The following is a 20,792-nucleotide window of genomic DNA, read 5'->3' on the forward strand; positions in this document are numbered from 1 at the left end:
GAATAGACTCCTGCCTAATTTCTTAAGTTGAAACTTTCTTCAACCCAGCTCAAGCAAGGTATACCTTTGCTCGATATTGAAGATGAAAAACATACGGCAATTCTATCTGCGGCAAACAATCCAAAACAAATCTCCGAATGAAAAAAAAAAAGTCAGCGGCTAATACTTTATCACTGAATGACCCCAATAGCAGCAGCAACAAGAAATAATAATAAACAACATTTGGTTACAAAAACAAGGCATATTATGAATTCACATATAAAACGTCATGAGACCTCCGAAATTTGGGCGAAGCCGAATGTCATATCCCTCTAAGATGGTCTTCAGTATGTCTGTAATATTTTCCAGCTGCTCTGGTGGCTGATGATTGTACTGGCAGGAACTGAAAGAAGAGAAAGAAAAAGGCGATGAGTAAAAGAATGCACACGGGGGCATTAAAGGAAGACAATTGGCTCTCCTGTCGTATGCTGCTGGTGAAATCGTAATTTGAGGGCTATTTCTTCCTTTTTGTTTTTAATGCGCCACGAGTTCGAACTGGTTTGTTCTTATTTCTTTAGCTTGCTTCGAGCATGATGACGCATAATAAAGTATCATCTCTTTCGAATTTTCATTTATACCACTATGTAAAAGGGCATGGGTTAACTAAAAAGTCACGTCATTAGCGTATGCCACAAGCAGATTGCTGCAGTGAGTTAAATAAGTGATAGTTCTGAAAGAGTTATTTTTCGCTGGATGGAGGTGATTTTCAGATACCTATTGTTTACACTTATTTGTGAACTCTCATCAGTTTATGATGCTTAGTATGTTACCGTGCTTTCTTCGTTAAATAGTATGACATCAGAGCCAGTCAGTAACTATAACTGTCACTTTGCTATGATATTCTCAAGCACAGTGGTTAAGTTAGCAGTTGTGTGGAATGCACTTGAAACGCTTGCATTAGCATTTATGCCGCTTTAAAAAATGCGATAATGCAAGACATGCAAGGAATATAAAAAGCGTGAGAAGTGTAATCATTTTGCAAAATATCTGCCACTTGAATGCATGCACTTCTTTTGCGTGACAGTCACAATTACGACCGGACATGAATTTTGTCTGTATTGAATGCCCTCATTTGCAAAAGGTGTAGAGCATAGCGCTCACAAAAACGGAGCTCTAATTGCAATTTGTTTTTCGTTCCGAAGAAAAACGCGGTGCCAACAAATTAGGCGCTGTCGACTACTGTGACATACGAGTGTACGCTGCGGGCCAAAGTGAACGGAAAGATTTACATTCCTTTGTTTATTTTCGTAATGTCATTAGACTGTCGGCCAATAACGTAACGGTAGGCCTTCAACGTAAGTGTGCTGAGCTTCAACAACAACGACACCTCTACTTTGGTCTCTGTACCACAGACCTAGTTTTTCTTTTTCCGTTACGGGAGCCAAATGTATTGGATATTTCTCTGTCATTGCGTACGCGACGAAAGCGTAAAAGCGGAGCATTCACAGAAAGATGTCGAAAGAGCATACAAAAGATGGCCGCAATCAAGGCGAGAGAAAAATGCAAATGCAGCAGCAGCTTAGAAAGCGAGAGTGAGAATGTGGTAAAGGTGGGAACGTGATCGACATTCGCAAATGCACATGCCGGAAAAGTGCATTTGGGAAATTGAGAGGCACAAAGAGTGCGTGAGCTGCAAAGACCTCGTTGATCTCGTCGGATCGACTTACTGCTTAGGGTGGTAAGGAAAATACTTCCATAATTTAGAGGCCGCCCTGGAATGAAAGTTTCACCGAAGGGAACGCTTAAGGTCTGAAATGCTCTTCCGTGTTTATGTACAACTTTCCCCTGATCATGGGGAGTTTTCCTGCGCTCTGTTGGTGCATTGTGTTTAGGTTGCACTTCTCGGTCGCAAAATGGTGTTTATTCACAGTTTGTAAGAGCGAATTTGTTAATGTTTTTTTTTCTTTTCATCAGCTGCATACATTGGACAGAATTTGGCACTACGGTATTCGTTAAGTCTTTTTTTTTTCTACTATTAATAATAATCGACAATAAAATGCAAGACTGAAATTACGCAAATTGTGAAGGGCCGCTTTAAATGGAAAGGTGAAATATCTGAACCATATTCCATCTGATCGATAACTGACCAGCGGGCCTTAATGATTATGCATAATAAAGATCACGCAAATATTTATTATAAAGCTGTAATAGAAATTTTCGAAGTTGGGCGTAACTATCCTAACTGCCACCACCCCTGTGTCTGGATTGAGTACCGAGTTTTTCAATAGCCTGTAGTAGCCTTTAAGGACTAGCATGTATTTCTTTTATCTGCTGTTTGAATCTAAGTGCTGGCACAAATAGCTAAAGTACATGAGCCTCAAAGCTCATCTTAAGGATCAAAGCAATCTGAGAGAGTACTTACTATGAAAAGAGCGGATATTTATTTACTTTCTGTACTCGTCGCCTCCAAAAGTTTTGTTAAAAAAAAAAAAAAAAAAGTTCCGCCTGATTCTTCCTCGACTCGACAAGCCTAACCAGGTAAGTTTTCTTCCGCTTCCTGAAGCCGACAGTAATTTGACTTTTTTTTTTAATCTCGCGCTCATATCTTCTGCACTATGTATGCTCTTAAATAAAAGACCGAAACTATCACCGCTAACTTCATTAATTCTCACGAATTATTTTGCGTTATTATTTTACCTATAACATATCTCTAACTTCCTCACATGACATCCAAACGAGCGTCAGTGGAAAAATAGACAGCAATAATGGCGACTGAGCAGATATGAAGTTTGCAACATACATTTAGGACATTTATGTGCAAAATTGCAAAACCGCTATAAAAAAATATAATATGATTTTTCAGAGAAACGTGTAAACCCATGCCGCATTGAGTGGTCTTTTTATCCTTGAACAACGCCAGCGCAATTCCTCGCACTGCGTTACCATTAGCGACTGTTGTTGCAGCCCGAGAAAAGAATTAAATCAATATTCGCAAAACTCTTGGAAGAAAGTTTAATGCCATACCGTTTATTTGACTTATTCGCTCTAGTCCAATAAACCAATTTCAGTTGGTGTTAGTTGCTTTTGTATTTGTAATATTTTTGTAGTGGCTTTGTAAAGGGTCGAAAACCGAACACTTACAATCTAAACCTTCCCGATATCCTTGAACAGCGCAACTTGCATCCGGAAGGATGTTATATTCACCGTGCCAATTCTGTATGGCTGAAAATCGACATAATAGTAATCTAATGCCAGAACTAGTAGCACTTCGCAATTTACAGGCAGTTTTACGGGCGTACGACCATTTACCTGGCGAAGACACCGCAATCAATCGCTCCCTCGTGAATTGAACATCGGTTTTCAAGTCTTAAACGAGCCTGTTAAATCAATGCAAGAGCGAAAGGAATCGTCGCAAGCCAACATCAACTCAACTGTGCACGTCTTCAGAATTGAGACGCTATCCACCGCGAACGCACCTATTTAAGAAGAGATACACTTCTCAGTACGAGCAGAGACCGTGGTTCTTTCCTGGACAGGGAGGAAAATGTCTCATGTTCGGCTATATTTAACGCATTTCTGTATAACCGTCGGGCAACTGTGGTCGCCTACTGCGACATCTGCTGGGCCCTATAAAAGAAGCTGTAAGGAATAGCCCCTCTCTTTTGTAAAGTGTCCGACAATAATGTAGACAGAGTTGTCTAATAAACGCCCAGTTTGGTATGGTTCGCTACGCAAATGCCTGGCTGCCTCTTTTCCTCGTCTGCAAATCAACAGTACACAACAATAAGAATGCATAAATGGAATGAACAATGGCTTTGAAACGAATTCTTATTCATTATCTGAAGTTATAGCATGTGTCTCATGAAATATAGGACGTCGAATGATGTCTGTCATCGTCATACAATCTGTGTTTAAACACATGCGGATGTCAAAACTTCAGCTGTCAAGTTGCTACATTACTGCCAATATTAGAACATTGTATTTGATGTGCAAGTACTTCCTTCTTCATCATACTCAAAATGTTTTCCGGTAGACTGCAAATGAAGTTTTCTTTGCGCTGTTTTTATTCTCAGCATGGTGCTTCACGAAATTAAACTACATGTGCGCGAATTTCTCGCTGCCAGTTTTTCCGTGCGACTGATCAGGTGTTTAACTACAAAGCTTGGGACAGATGATAATTCTATATGCTAGAATCTGTTAAGCAGCTTGTTACCTCGTTCGAGAGAATTTCTCATCAGTGCAATCTTCATGAGCTTCCAAGAAATCAAATATGCCAGGTTAACAAAGCTACATGGGCAGCACAAATGACTCTACGTCCTAAATGTTTGGGCAGTCTTGACCTAATGTGCGAGTGTACTTATGCTACTCGTAATTTGTGATGCCACGTTGGTTCGGGCTGAAGTACACTACAAGGAATAGAAAATTTAAAACTAATCAACAAAATAACTTTTTCTTCATTATTGTCACCTCTCGCGCACCATTCATTGACATGTAATCAATGTCATCATGCGTCTTGCGATAGTGAACATAGTAGAATAAAAAATACGAAATTTCTTCGATTAAAATCCTATCCAGCGATGAGCATAAGCCCTGGTTTTCAGAGAATGCTCATTTCAACACACAAGAAAATAAAATGATTCAACGTGTGTACAAAGGATGTGAATGCACTACTTAGCCATGCATAGCAGTGCGTAAGAGCCACATGTTTCAAATTCATCCACAAAGCTTCATCTGCAACTGTAACCTGTCCTGCATAGAACACACTGACACACCAAATTCGTTTTTTTTTTTTTTTTTTCTGTAAAGGCTGCAAACTTACATTGCTTTAGTGCGCAAGAGGAAGCATAGTAACCTCTCCAGGCGGTCAGCAACACAGGATCAACGTCGACAGCAAATAAGCAGATATTCCTCATGAGATAAGAGCAGCATCAACCAAATTCAATGTAAAACTTTCTGAAACAATCTATAATGTCTTGTACTCGACCTCTTTCTGATGAAGAGCGCGCGATCCTCGGCCATCTAAGGATGATTTATCATCTAAAGCTGCGACGTTGTTTTCTGTTCCGACGCAGCGCTGCGCCATCTAATGTTACAATGCACTGTGATTAAACAGTGCGATTTGATAAGACAATGCTGTATAAACGCACCCGCAAAGAAATGCGGAATAAATGTGATTTTTAAAATGCCTCGTTCCCTCCTACATTGCAAATACAAGCCCGGCACACAGCGCTCAGCATCGTAACATCAAAGTTGGTAATTAACTCATTTAATGAGGGCACGCAGCATCGCGTAAAAACAATGCGTTGCCGTTCATCCTCAGTGCTACTCCGGCTAGAAACAAAGCACCGTATCGAACGCGCCGGAGGCGGTTGAAATAGCGAAGGGGAGATGCTCTCCTCCACAAAGCCATGAAGTCGTGGCGGACGAGCTGGCCGTGCTTACCCGATTCGGAACGTCAGCTCTAAGGCGATGCATGTCGGAATTAACCAGGCTGCGCACAGCATCCTACGAAGGAGGCTTCAGCTTGCGCTTGGAACCTTGATGGAACCTCAGAGCAAGCAGATTACTTTTCCCGGACGGCACAGGCGCCGTCGGAAATCGCGGTGGGTGCCGCTCCTCGTCCTCGCCGCCGGACCCGGGTCAGAGCAGCGCGGCGGCGGGGACTCACGGCGCGTGCGCCGCTGCAGTCACGTGATGGGAACGTCACAGGGTTGCCCATCGCGCCGCGGATAGATGGAGCAGGAGTCGCTGCGAATACTGGAGAGCGCTTCTTTGCAGCTCCTGACGCTGTGCGTACTTTCGTTATGACGCATGGCGGAAAGTTCGTCTTCTTGCCGTGCTCGACGGCAGATATATTTTCGTATCTCTAGGGGAAGGTGGTGGGACGTATAAAAAGGATTTTTATGGAACAGTAGGATATTCAAGTTATGAATAGCTTGAGTCTTTTGGGACTCTTTTCGCTGTCGAAAGTAATTTTTATTGGCACGCTTAGTAAGTAGATAGGCATAATATTTCTCCCTCTAAATCAGATTATTTTTGCTAGACTTAGCATAAAAAAAGTTCTTAAAAAAAAACATACTATTTCCGGCCGTTAACGAACTTATCGACGCAAACCTCTCGCGACATCTTGAAATGTCTTAGGAGCATAGGCTGAGCCCTATACTTCCCATGAATTTTAAAGCACATATAATACTCGGAATTGCGGAAACCAGTTTGCGGAAGCGAGGTGGGCTTTATTTTGTCCCCCATGAAGCCTTCATATAGATCTACTAAAATTGCCGATGAGGTAGGAATATTCCTACCACATTTTTTCGCGATGCACAAGTTTATTTCTTTTACTGTTTTGACAAAATAAAGTTCGTAGCAACAGAACACGAGTCAGCAAGCATGCACTCGTTGAATGGAATAATCTAGACACAGGACGGATTAGACTAATTTTTGTCTCTTCAAGGTATCGATTAAATGTGGCAGCGAACAGCATTTTCGGATATCTGTGGTGAAATTGCAAATACATAATAAATTATTGTTATTTTTCTTCAATGAAGTGCAGATCTATTCAGTATATATCTGAAGGCCCTGCTGTCAACACATTGCGAATTTTACTTTTCTTTGCTTCTCGGAACGCTTATTTGGCCCTCCGTACTGATTCATGATTCCTTTATTGTTAGGAAAATTTTGATGGGGATGACCTCAGGATGGTCATTTCAACATGTAGAGCTAACGCGATATCTCCAAAACCTGTTAATATCCCAGAGTATAAGAGCGCTGATAACCCCTTCCAAACTTTTATAACTTTTTTTACATTTTCAGCATTAACTGGGAGACATACTCTAACGCCCGCCCCTAGGTGATAGCTCTAAAAGGTTCATTCGCATTCTAGATGCTCACGTGAAGAGACTTGTTCCCACCTCCTGTCGCATTTAGTTGTGCAGGAAGAATGCTCCATGGCGTAAAGAGCGGACTTCGGTTAGTATTGTGCACCAAAAGACATATTATCATTCGGTTGCTGCTCGCACACTGAGGAATCGCTGTCGGTTGCCATCATGTGAAAATGCGCAGCCTAACCAGCATTGTGTTTATTTTTAGGTGTTGAACCAAAACCAAATTAAGCATTAGAAAATATGGGGACACTTAAGCTCCGCCTTTCAGGGTATAATCAGATAACATAGGCGACCCCCTGAAGTATAAAGCCCCGCTTTAACCAAACCGTATGAAAGTGCCTTCGTGGCTTCGGTTTAGCGTGGCTGACTAAGCCTCCAAGTGACCTGTAAGGTGGATTCATATCCTACCCTTCCATCTGAAATGAGCCACACGGGTTGGCTGGTACTCCCAATTTTCTGATAGCATGCGGTCTCGTTAAGTCGCAAAAACCATCGGGCTGCAGTTAGAGGCACGAGCGTGGGTTCGTGGTGGCTCGTATGGGCAGAATCTCGAGGAGGCGTAAACGTTGGGTCGCGAACCTCCGCTCTAAACCTGGGGCGAGTGTTCAGCCATACCGCTAATAACGTGAACGCGAATAACGTTCTTGACGGTGTTACGAGCATATCTGTGCAGAGGTCTTAGTGTTGTGTTTTTCGTAATTTTTTGTGACATTTCCTTTCATTGTTCTTTTATAAATGAAAGTTGCAGTTAATAAACCTCTACTTGCGAGTCAGCGCTCGTCCTGTGTCCCTTCTTTTTTTCTTGTCCCTTGTAGTTCGCGCTGTTTACATCAGGATTATAACGTGAAGTTTGCCCTCGGCAGCGGCTAAATTGTGATATGTCACAAATCACAATCATCAGCAGCTGCAGCAGCAGCAGCCTGATTGCACTCTTCGCAGAGCAAACATCATGCCATATCTATTCAGTTAATTCGGTCCTGTACCAGCCACGACCAACCGATCCCGAAACACCATGTGATCACATCACAGCAGTATGTCACCGATGGACCGCGAGCCCATCAAGGAAAGAGTTTTTGCAGAGAGGGCCCAAGCGGTCATTGTGGCCCGGTAATCGGTGGCGTTGTAGACGAGTTGGTGCACTGGTGCACTAATGCGCGTTCCGAATTGAGTAGTTGATGTCTTTGCGACTGTGAATGGGTGACCACTAAGAAGGAGAGAGTTGATACAAAGTTGTTTGCCAGGAGCAGCTGTCACACGAGGTTTCTTTGCGGGCCAAAAGGTCGTGGTATTCAGCAATTTTTTCTCGTCAACTCAGGCAAACGTCGTCAGGCAGACGCACATGCTCGTTCGAATCTATGTAGCGACAATGGCGACATTATAAAAAATCCGAACGTCAGATTAAGGAGGAGTGGCTTGAGAACTTATAATGTGCAAAAACACTTGACAACGTCGGTGTCAAAGTCCAACCTCTCTTTGCTAATACAAAAACTGGGTATCATTTCGGGCCTGAGACTGTATGCCTCAAAATCAATATAAAGAATATTAAGGTAACGTTCAACAGCCTCGGAAAGGAACAGCAGTTCACAATAAGTAGCTAAGTGCTCGAAATAGTATGTGAACACGTCTACTTAGGACAGGTACTTATTGCAGATTCGTACCGCAAAAATGAAATAATTGGGGGTATATGGTTGAGATGGAACTCATTTGCCAAGCACTCGCAGTTAATGACTAACACCTGGCCAGTATCGCTCAAGAGGAAAGTGTATAACAATTACCTCTTACTGGTATTCACCTATGGGGTTGAAATGTGGAGGCTGAGAAAAGGGTTCTACTTAATTTGAGGACAATGCAAAGAGCTATACAAGGATTCGAATGCGTGAAACATATAGGCAAGGCATGCTAAGCTTGTGCAAAACTTAAAATCGCAGCGCAATCGCCGAATAATGCCTCAACTGAGCTCAGGCTTCCCCTCACAGTGAAAAATAATTCCAAATCAGATTAGAAATGACATCGTGGGCTACATTGAACTTTCGCTGCCTTGCACCCGTCTGTGAGTCATTAGATGCTTCAGACAAAAATCGTTCGATAGAATTCGTCTTTTCCACAGCTGATTTTGAGCACATCTTCAAAATTTTGACGGACACTTATGCTCTGCCTTTGATGGTATGAAGTAGCAATGTTAATGACTCTCGGGTTCCGGCTCCCTGACGGATCGTCATTCGCGTACAAATCCTTTGCGGTTTACTTTGTCAATATTTTTTCATTTGTGTCACTATTACCTCGAAGTTTGCTGCTGTATTAGCATACAGCCGCAAACTATCATAGTATAATAACGATCAACCGACGTGACTATAGATTCCCATTTTAGCTAAGACATACGACGATGTACTATCTGATATTTCCCACAAGTTCGCTCTTTCTATAATTTGCCCCTGGTTGTGCCGATTTTTTTTTTCTTGAACTGATATTGATATGTTGTCAAACAACTTTCTTGCCCAGCCTTATCTTATGCCTTGGTGCCTTTCAGGCTTTAATAAATGACATGAAATGAAACTGCCTACGTGGCTTACTGCCAATGTGTCCAGATCAAAATCCAAGAGTCCTGAAGGGCTGGATTCCTATCTCAGCCTCCAATATCAAATGGGGAGTCCGCGTTAGCACCACCTGTCAAGTCGACCGTGTCGTGTGGCCACGTCACAATACACGGCCCGATGACATATCAATATCCGGCCAGGTTAACTGCAAACTACCATTGGCCAGAATTGTACCTGCCCGTGATTTTTGCTGACAGCCGCAGCGCCGACGCCGCATTTCTTGAAAAAAAGAAAATGGCCTTCAACAGTTTCGAGTTATAAGTGAGGATAAGTTTATAAATTTATACTGGCGAAGCAAACTTCCACTGAACTCCAAGCAATTCACCTTCCTCGCCAGCACAGCTTTAAACTAATCTTAGGGAAGAGGAGGCCCCTTGAATTGTGCCGGGTGGATGATGGCCCAAAATCGTAGCAAGACTTCACCTACTATATAGTGTAGCCCCCTTCTCTGTGTCTTGAAGTACAGGAACCCAAAAATATCAGGGATTATTTTGCTAGCTTTTTCGCACCCTTGGATTTTAAGGGCAGAACACTGGCGAAAACGCGAAGAAAAATTAAGGGGATGCACATTTTCTACTTGCAACAATAAATTCTAGCTTGTCTAGCATTAAAGGCAGCTTCTTTCTCCAATGCCCTTCTTATGACGGATTCACTGGAGTCAATGGAGAGCAATATACGATCACCTTTACCTCTGCGTACATTAAAACTGCAGATGAGGATGACATTTTTTTCTTTCATTTACACGCGAAGCAAAAGTTCGCGTAGACTTTGTTTTTCGTGTAGCAAACTTCCTCTCTTAAAGGCGTAATGAATTACTTCGAGAAAATTCATTTGGGGTGACCATCTGAGCCAGAGGCACTGCTTTGTTGCAAACATTTCTTCCTCCGAATATATGAACAAGAAAAACGTTCCCGTATAACGTGAACGCCACGCTTGAAAGCCGCCACGCTCTACTTTCATGGTCAACCGACCATAGCTTTCGATTAGTGCTGAGGGGTGGATGCGAAAAAAGCAATAAGGAACGGTCACAGCGCGCTGCAGTCTGTTAAGCCTTGCCAACAGGCAATGCGACTTCCCCCTTCTGAACTCTGCTTCTGTTTTTGTTCTTGTTTATGTGGCCTTCGTCATGCAAATCTGTGCCACTAGGTGAAGGTTCAATTTGATGAACGCGGGTCCAGCGCATGAAATTTCAAAATGGCCAGCGCATTACCTGTGCGCTCTTCGTTGCCTCAAATGTCAAGAGAGGGTCATGTCACGCGTCACGCCCGTTGCAGTATAAGCCATTGACGATGCGAAATTCACCTAAACGCAGTAGGACATGATGTGCGGCATGATAACTTGTCTTTTGCAATGGGAGAATAACTCGCATTTACGACATATATGCGGGTTATAACAGCGGTATATCAGTTCTTCTAAATGTCTGACAAGCTCACAGTTAGTTTTCCACACTCCGATACAAGTGCGCCAGAGGACGGGTCAGAATGCATGACTCTGTTAGTACTGTCTGAGTTGAATCTATCACATTTTCGTAAAGCTTTAGACAAAAGTCTGCAGTCCATAAGGCCGATTTGTTAGCCATGCAGTGTAGGATTTTGGAACTGCAGAAATTCAATGATTCGGTCAGGCAAACACTCACTCCAGGATTTGTGAAGTCGTCTTGACTTTTACGTGTATCGTAAGTGCACCTTGTATCCTGAAGACTTTCTACTGAAGATGTACTATTAATAGCAATTAAAATTTGACCAATTGTTTAGGCACAGCAGCCGGCATTGCCCGTTTCAAATATTTATCTAAGTTTTTCACACGAAAACAAAAGATGCTGCATTAACGCACTTATGTGCTCAAGAGACACACGAATCCTTTAAAAATATCCATTTGCTTCCAAAACGTCTTTTAGTGCAACCTACGTGAACTGGCACCTACGGTTATATTTGGCAAGGTGACCTGTCGCCTGCTAAGCTGCGCAGCGACTCTTAATATAGTATCGATACATTGCTTCGAGAGTGGCCGTTTCTTATCAGCCATGAACGAGCCTAAAGGCGCCATCTTGGAGCTCTCCTGTATCGAGGCTTTGTAGTCGAAGCCGATCTATAAGGCAGGACGATATCCCTGGTCTTGTACATGTTCCGCGTCTATATACATAAAAAAACTTGCCAGTCGTGATCATCTTGAGTCCCAATGAAAGGCGGTTTGCTCATGGCAAGGAGTTACCCTCCGGTGGCTTGTCTCTGTACCCGAGAATGGCTTGCCCAAATCTGGCATGAATGCTGTTTCCCTCTTCGTGAACATTGATTGATTGATTGATTGATTGATTGATTGATTGATTGATTGATTGATTGATTGATTGATTGATTGATTGATTGATTGATTGATTGATTGATTGATTGAAAACACCTTTATTTACAGAGACTTGTAGACCATGTGGGTGGGCCGCCTAGTCCGGTAGTCCATTGGATATTCTTGCCGCGCTCGCCCTCCCCCCCAGCCAATGCTGACGGTCAGGATCATCGCTGAGCAGAATAGCCTCCGACTGCTCTTCTGATGGGTTTGGATGATAATGGGCACTGATGGGTTTGGGTTGATTGGATGAGTTTTGGTTTGGATTTGCTCCTCTTCGTGAGGAGCATTTTGAGGGCGGCGTGTCTCAGCATAACGTAAATCAAGAAAAACGTTAGTGTCTTCTATTGCTGTATTATATGCTAACGCTTTCTTTTTGGCGCAGAGATTATACGCAAGTAGATTCGTCCATTTATTTCCGAACGAAGGAGCCGGAGAGGGGCGCAGAAAGTCCACACCGTTCTGCGGCATGGTTTGTGGCCGTTGGATTTCTTTCAGAATTCTCTACGGCGTCGTCATTGATGTCTTTCGTCCCTGATATTTTCGGCAAGTTTTTACGTACCGTGAGAAATCGGCGCATGATCGTGCCCGAACGTATTTGTCTTGAATGCAGCGTTGGGTACGCATAAATACGAGGTCCAACTTTTCGTTCTTCGCGCGAAACCTGAAGAACTTCTTGAAGACTCTTGAGAACGACGAGAGTGTAAGCGGTCCTATCTAAATTACGTGCCCGCTGTCCCAATTCTCTCACGTTATCTTGTCTTCACAAGTGTCTCTAATTTTTTTCAACAATTTACAATTATCAGTATTATTCCTCACCATTATGCTACGTAACCTGAGACATACAGACGCATACGCGCTTGCAGCGTTAATTTTTCAATTTTCGTGCGTAAGAATTAATAAGCGCCTTTAGCATACCATGTGCAATGTTACCGTTTGCGTTAACATAGTAGCGAGCCCGCCAACCACCGGTGTGCACACGCTGATTGGTCTTGACGCACGACAGCTCGCCTTGTGGAGACTAGCTAACGCCAGGTGCCCGTCAGGTAAACGCACGCCAGCCGCGTCAGGACCAATCACAGCGTACGCACTGTCCAGGGGAGGGCTTCCTTTCTCCTGTAACTCAACCGGTAACACTGTACATGGCATGTCAAAGGTGTCCACTATGCGCACGCCACAGAAAAAGCGTGTAAAACGTGCCTGCAGAAAGTGCCTGTCCGTTCGCAAAGGACTTGGCCCTCTGGACTCCGGAAATTTAGCCTTGTCCGAATTTGTCCGAAATTGGTGTCAACCTAATTTGTACACAAACTCAATGGTGACCTCCAAATTTAGGTGGAAAACCCTCTAAATTTGCCTATTGGATTCCAAGATTAGACCTCATGAGAATTGTAGCGAAATTTCTGTTCAACCTAAATAGACTATGAAAAACTCAGTGGTGACTTATAAATACAAGTGGACAACATTCAAAATTTGACGCACTTACTCATGTGTTCCTTACAGCACGTCTGTTGTACCGCATCGTCATTGTGACTTTTTAGTTCTGTAAATACCTCTTCATTGGTCTTCACCCTTCACTCAATCCTTTTATGGTCTAGTAGGGTTCCAATAAAAAATTTAAAAAATCTTCACATAAAGAGTTTTCGCAAGAAAAACTACGGCAACTGACTCGGTCCGCCGTTAAATGTGCATGATAGCGTTTCACACGTACGGACGATGGTGTTTTTTTATTTTTTATTATTTCGTTTTTGTTTTTAACTTGCTGTTTTCAATTCACATTTTTTATTGTATTTGTATTCATTGCTTTATTATTTTTTATAGACCGATACTCAACATTAGCAAACATTGCCTTTCCATTTTGTGCAATTTGGCACCTTCGAACGCATTTTTCATTTTCTTCAATAATTTGAAATAAATAAGTGATCAATTACACACAAGCTTATTGAGTCTGTATGTTCTTCGATTTCGGCATCTAAATCCAAGCACGGGAAGGGACCGGACCGTAAACGAAGCTTAAGGTTTTTGAAGACTTGCGACGCTTCCCATTTGAACGACACGTATGCCCTTATGAGCTGGGTCAATGGTTCGGCGATGAGTGAGAAGTAAACATCTTTAATAAAGAATCCCCAACATGCACGCGATCCCACAGATCTGTTGTTTCTTTTGTGAGAACTGAGAAATAACGGCTATGTTTTCTTGATCAGGGCACACCCATCATTAATGCTGACGTGGCCGCGAAACAGCAACTCCCAGCAGCAAGCAGAACATTTTGTGCTTCAGGACAAGCCCGGGACATTAGATTGCATTCAGTATAGCTTTTAGCCTCTGGATGCCTTCATCGAAGAACTTCGCGAAGTCTATGGTATCATATATGTACACAAGAGAGGCTTCCTTGAGCTCTGCCCTCACCGTGTGCATTAATCGTTGAAATGTTACAGGTGCTGAACAAAACTCTAATGGTATTATCGTTAACTTGGAAATGAAGGCGGACTTTTCTCGTTCCTTCTCGTAGACTGCAATCTCTCAGTATCCGCTTTTCAGATCCAGTCACGAGATGTACTTAGTGAGGATATCGTCTAACTTCTTTTCGATTTGGGCAAAGGGGTGAACGTCTTTCTAGATTATGTTGTTCAGCCTCCAGAAATCGGCACAGCATTGAAGAATGCGGTCTTTCTTGCTGAGGCAGCCTGTGCCTGTGGGAGGTGCTTTACGCGTCTGCGTTCATTGATGAGGAATGAAAAATTATGTGGGGTGGGTAGAAGACTGTTGTTTTGGGTCACTGATTGTTAGACTTATTTTTGGCTTTTCGCCAATTACGGTAAATTAGTGGGATGAGAGACGTTCTTCATACAACTTCCCTCTATAGTATGTTATATGAGCAAATGAACAAGGGCTACAGTTTCCAACGTACGCGGTTGCTGTGTCGATCGTTTGAGTGTCGGATCCGAGCTTGGAGCAGTAGGTCAGCACTCTCCTTACGCAACAGGCATGAGCACTTCCCAAAAAACTCATTCCTAAATGTATCCCAACTAGAAAAAGAAAGTTGTGAGGTTCTCGTACGACGTGGGGGCAGCTCCATCAATTGAAAATATGGTCTTAGTTGAGTCTTGGAGTTTCTTAGTGACATCTTATTGTTTAAAGCTGCTACGCCCCCAAATTGTTCCAATCCGTCGCCTGCATCTTTGCTTGGAGTGCCGCGGACTGTGTTTGGCGTTCAGGGAAGCAGGATAATAACCGAAGTTGACGCTGATCAGTCGGAACAATGTCGATATCGAGGTTTGTTTTCGAATTCAGTCGTCATCCTTCTGTAGTCCGTGTTCCGGCGGGAGCTGATGAAGACGACGCGGCTGCTTCGCAGTCCACCTTCGTAACAGGCTAGGTGAGCTTTTCCCCCTTTCGCTTCCTTGGGACGGCTCGGGATTGATTAGGCGTTTCCCATGGGGTGAGGATGCCTAGGCCCCCCCCAGCGAGATGCCGTGTGATGGGGTAGACACCTTAGGCAACACTCGCCCAAAGTCATGGCACTGAATTTCTTTAGAGGGCGGCAAGCTCGGCACCCAGAAAAAAATATTAGAAGGGCGCAACGCTGCTCTCGGAATCATCCCGGACAGCATCGAGACGCTCCTGTGGCCGCGAGGCAGTGCGCGCACCCGTGACAGGGCAATGGTGAGCATCTGTGCGTTCATCGAGCGGGAGGGCTTGAAGCCTCGCTTGCTCTTCGCCAGGTAGTGCGAGCGTGACCTGAACGCTCCGTGTGTGCTACCTTGGACGTATGCTGCCGGGCGCCCCACTCCGGCAGCTGGCGCTTTGTGTCGCGCGCGCGATCTGTCTACGACAGGACGCTACGTGCGCGCGACAATGTATATACATCAATGGTATTATATATATATGTGTATATATTTTGTAAACAATTGCAGGGGCCGCTCGCGCGCAGGCATTTGTGGACAGTGCTCGGACACTTGCGCGCGAGCGATGCGAACTCGTTGACCGTCTTTACTTTGTAAATAATGTACAAAGCTCCCCCTGTCCTTTCCTCCTATCGCTCCCCTCTCTACTTGCCCTCGATATCCTCTCCCTATCCCCTTTTCCTTCCCGCCGGCCGCAGCTCAAGTGCTTCAGTTTTTTAGATAGCAGTTTCCGTGGCCGGCAATACTCTTTTTCTTCTTTTTGATTATTTAAAAAAAAAAATCAACCACTACCACCACGCTGCTCAACCGAACATGGAGCGAAAGCATCAGCTGCGGGTGACCAAGCGTTTTTCTTTTCCTTCTTCTTCTTCTTCTTCTTCTTCTTATTATTATTATTATTATTATTATTATTATTATTATTATTATTATTATTATTATTATTATTATTATTATTATTATTATTATTATTATTATTATTATTATTATTATTATTCGTCTTCGTCTTCTTATTTCAGGCGCAGCGCCGGCCCGTGGACCAGGGACACGGACACGAAAGCAGCACACAGCGACGAGCGGTTAGACAATAAAACAAAAAAGTCAGCAGCGACGGCGCCAGTATTCAGCGCTCTCGGCGATCAGCGTAGAACAGAGTCACCGGGCAAGCTAAACTAAACACAAAGAACTTTCGGGATAAAGTACGAAAAACAACTACTACAGCTATCTCGAACAGCATAGAAACAGCTGCACGTGACTGTAATCATTCGAGATATATCGAGTCATATATTGAGTCAGAATGGAAGGAACAAAAATTTAGAGAACACTGCAGAAACTGCTTTAGGAGAATTCGAAAGCATTAGCGCTGCAGCGACAGTTTTGTCATTTTTATTTTTTTTTTTTCATTTTCTTCCTGAGTTGATGTTATTTTATTTTACCTAGAATTATGTTTAATTTTTATTTTTGTGTTATTGTTTATTACTTTTGTTTTGGTTTTTCATTTTATTCTTTTATTTACCTCTATCCTTATTTATCTTCACCCTCAATTAATATTATCATGATATTAGTGCTATTACTAAATAGTTTCCTTACTAATTTGAATAAATTATTTTTACATAGCCTACTAATCACATTAGTAATTGGTTTACAGGAAAGGAAAGGCACGGTATCCGTTCCACTTTATCTGTGTACACTTGACCCGTCGCTGCTTCACTTTGTTCGTTCGCATTTGGGCCTTACCAACATAGCCCATAAATGCTTTCGTATAAATATAATCACGGCATTGCATGCTCGAGACCCCTGGCGACACTGAACAAGATGTCTGTGGTGTCATCGACGTACAAGGAGTGCTTAGTAAAGAATGCTCTTTTATGCAGATAACATTTATACAATTGACAGATGATGTCATACAATCATTTTCGAGAATACCGTTGTTCTGCAAAGAAAAAAAATCATTGTCGACGGTCACAAACAATCATTAAGATGTGCCAGCCTCGCTTTGAAACACAATTCTTCACTGCAGCTCCAAAAAGTTTGGATCCATGTGATCCTCTTTGAAGCAGCCAACAGGATAAAGCCTAAGGTGTAAACAATATAGGTGGCCGTCGATGCTTACTACGTACATGTCACGTGCACTGTTATGATTGTAGCTATGCCTAACAGCATCGAAGCGGCCCCAATCCCCTCTCCAATAGCATGCCATTTTGGGCATGTAGGTTAATAGCCTCAAAACACAGTGGCACAACAGAAGACGAGGACACAAAAACATGAAAGAAAATCACGAGCGCTCTTCAATCATCGCCTCTTTTCTCGAACTTATTGTTGCCAAGGCCGAGGACGTGTTTTCAATCCGCCGTAATCATATCCGCCCTGTCTATTGATGAATCCATACGAATTCGCGTACTGGCTTGTCGTATAATTAAAACAAAACGATGCCCAAGGCGCACGTCGTGAATGGGCAAACTTCTGGCCAGTCAAGAAAGTCCGAAGTAGAAAAGCAATGGCAGAAGCTAGCGAACAGCTTCAGGTTTATTGCGTGGGGGAATCTGTACTGTGACGAACTTATATTTTCTACATTGCAAGCTTGTTTGTACATCGTCAGTAAGTGTATAACATTATGTATAGCTGCAGTGGATAGCGTTCAATGTTGCAGGATTCGTCACAGAGGGATCTAAAAATAAATTAGAGAACACGTACGGTCCGCCGTTAGGGTGCGTGATAGAGTTTCACACGTACGGACGATGTTTTCTAACTTTTCATTATTATTTTTTTAAATTTGTTTCTAAAATTTTGTTGCGAATGTTTACTGCTCTTTTATTATTTATTATCTTTTATACATCGATACTTCACATCAGCAAACATTGGCTTTGCATTCTGAGCGGCTTCGACACCTTTGCCAGCATTTTTCGTTTTCTTTATGATTTGTAATAAATAATATATCAATTACACGCTCTATAAACTTTCTTTATCGGTATCTTTAAAGATTGGCTTTTCATTCTTAGAATTTCGGAACCTTTCAAGCTTCTTTTCCAAATTTATTGCTCTTTATTTCTTTAGCTCATAAATCAGTCAATTAATTTCAATGATTTCACTAACTCGTCATCGCCTATCACACATCAATCAGCCATCGATCACCGAACCAAAATTATTATGACACGATACTTTTTTTTTACTTCTCGATTGTTTTCGACACGCGGTGCTGACTACTGCTGCTGCTGCTACTCCTACTACTACTACCAATACTACTACTATACTATTAATACAAATACTAATACTGCTACTACTGCTACTGCTGCTACTATAACAACTACTACTACTAGTGCTACTACAGCTACCAACTACTATACTACTAGTACTACGCCGAAGGCTTTTCGACCGAACGAGCTGTATAGGTTATCGCTTAAATATGAGTATCGTAAAATTCCGACTCATCGCCCCTGCCGCAGCTCGTGAAATTCATTAAAAAAAGAGCTGGGAGAGCCAGTTTCTGGGATCTCGAAAAAAAAAATTGAAAAAGTTAGGAAATACGACCTTGAGATCGGGAAATTTTGGGTGGGTCCTGTTTCGTCCTGTTGGGTACCTGCCGCTATTTGTTTTTTTGTTTTTTTTTTTGTTTTTACAGGACGGAGGGGGGAAGTTGTGAAGTTCAGGGTGGTATATATCGCAAATTAAGAAAACCCGGGATTACGTTTTCTAGGGGTTCACGATGATTGGTGCTTTTGAGAATCGGTATTTTTCCTATAGGGATCGGGGATCGGCGATAACTCGGAATATCACGTTAAGAGGCCAGCCATAAGAGTAGGCGCTGCGTACAGCACTTGACGACGGCGACGTCGATAATATTTATACGTATCTACATGCACATATTTAAATAGAGCCATTGAAATGAAGCTATATGAAAATATTATCGCTGCCTTAAACAGGGACTTTAATGATGGAGAACTGACACACACAGAGAAGAAACGAAATTAAACGATCCATTTTATAATAAACGTGTATCAGAAAGATGGGGAAATAAAACATTGAAGAATTCATGTTATTAATTTTAATATGCGTGCGCTCTTCGACAAGCATCTTATCATACGGAACAGGTTAGCAAAGCCTGGATAAGAGTTATCAGGAATGCTGTATATCGCCACCTTCACCTTCCACAAGAAAAAAGTTGAGGTTTCACTGATTCACCTCTCCAGTATTCAATGACATTGGAATGGAAATTCGCTCACCGTTACAGCTCTTAGTGCGCGGCAAAAAGAAAACTTCGCTGCGACAGTATGTATGTATGTATGTATGTATGTATGTATGTATGTATGTATGTATGTATGTATGTATGTATGTATGTATGTATGTATGTATGTATGTATGTATGTATGTATGTATGTATGTATGTATGTAGGTATGTATGTATGTATGTATGTATGTATGTATGTATGTATGTATGTATGTATGTATGTATGTATGTATGTATGTATGTATGTATGTATGTATGTATGTATGTATGTATGTATGTATGTATGTATGTAGGTATGTATGTATGTATGTATGTATGTATGTATGTATGTATGTATGTATGTATGTATGTATGTATGTATGTATGTATGTATGTATGTATGTATGTATGTAGGTATGTGTGTATGTATGTATGTATGTATGTAGGTATGTGTGTATGTATGTATGTATGTATGTATGTATGTATGTATGTATGTATGTATGTATGTATGTATGTATGTATGTATGTATGTATGTATGTATGTATGTATGTATGTATGTATGTATGTATGTATGTATGTATAGCTTTATTTGACGGGTTAAAGCGTCGTGACGCTGGCCAAGGGTCTACTCGGTGTTAAGCCCTACTTTGCACTACCTCATTTGGTTCGTATTACCCCACGCATAAAGAATTTGAAGCAAATTACAAAAGATATGAAAAACGTGGACGGCCGGCGCTTCCCTTTTGCCGAGTAGCACCGCCGAGCTTTTCTCCGGCATGTAGGAGAGCCAGCGTTACGAACGCGGTCATTGTGTTAGCTAACCAGACACAACCACGAATCTCTTGCGGGTTCATTGTTGCATAGCCGTTTCTGAAAATGTTAGCGCAAACAGCTTGTCCAAAGTGCTGCGAAGTTGCCTAGCCGAGGTGCTACCTGGGCCACAACATCGTTCTACCATTAACAGGAGTTGCGCGAGCTTACAGTTCCGAGCTGTTCGTTTTCTTCTGTCGAAAAACGCCGCACGTGGCGACTCGAGGGGTGCGGCCACAGCCAGCTACGATAAGCTGTCCCCGCTAATCCCAGCCTCGTCACCCGCGCAGGTGGCTTAATCCGGCCACTCTTCCAATTACTGCAGCATTCGGTCGCACTCGGGAGACAAACGCCCGACCGCGAGCAGCTTGCCCCGCACTCCGCGCCGCGGCGCTGTCCCGCCTAATCCCATAAATAGAGAGAGAACTAAAAACACCACAAAAACGTAGAGGACGAGGGAGAGAAAGTGAGGAAGCGGCAGGGGAAAGACGAGCGACAATCCTTTCCGTGCGCACGCCCCTTTTTCCTTCTCTCCAAAAGTGCATGCGCCTACCTTTATCCCCTCACCGTTACCTCGAGGGCCGC

The 20,792-nt window shown here is 42.7% G+C and overlaps 1 protein-coding gene across 1 annotated transcript in view; it reads right to left on the reverse strand.

The window, feature by feature from the left end:
• Lcch3 (Ligand-gated chloride channel homolog 3) overlaps positions 1-5,483 on the reverse strand; it is a 30,524-nt gene extending 25,041 nt beyond the window's left edge. The window contains exons 1-2 of the mRNA XM_084599921.1: positions 5,422-5,483; positions 276-382 (exon numbers count right to left, since the gene is read on the reverse strand). Coding sequence (XP_084456047.1) covers positions 276-382; positions 5,422-5,483 — 169 coding nt within the window. The remainder of the gene's footprint in view (positions 1-275; positions 383-5,421) is intronic.
• Positions 5,484-20,792: the final 15,309 nt, after the last annotated feature.

This window comes from Amblyomma maculatum, chromosome 4, assembly GCF_055883805.1.
Source record: "Amblyomma maculatum isolate TAMU_Amacu chromosome 4, ASM5588380v1, whole genome shotgun sequence".
NCBI lineage: Eukaryota > Metazoa > Arthropoda > Arachnida > Ixodida > Ixodidae > Amblyomma > Amblyomma maculatum.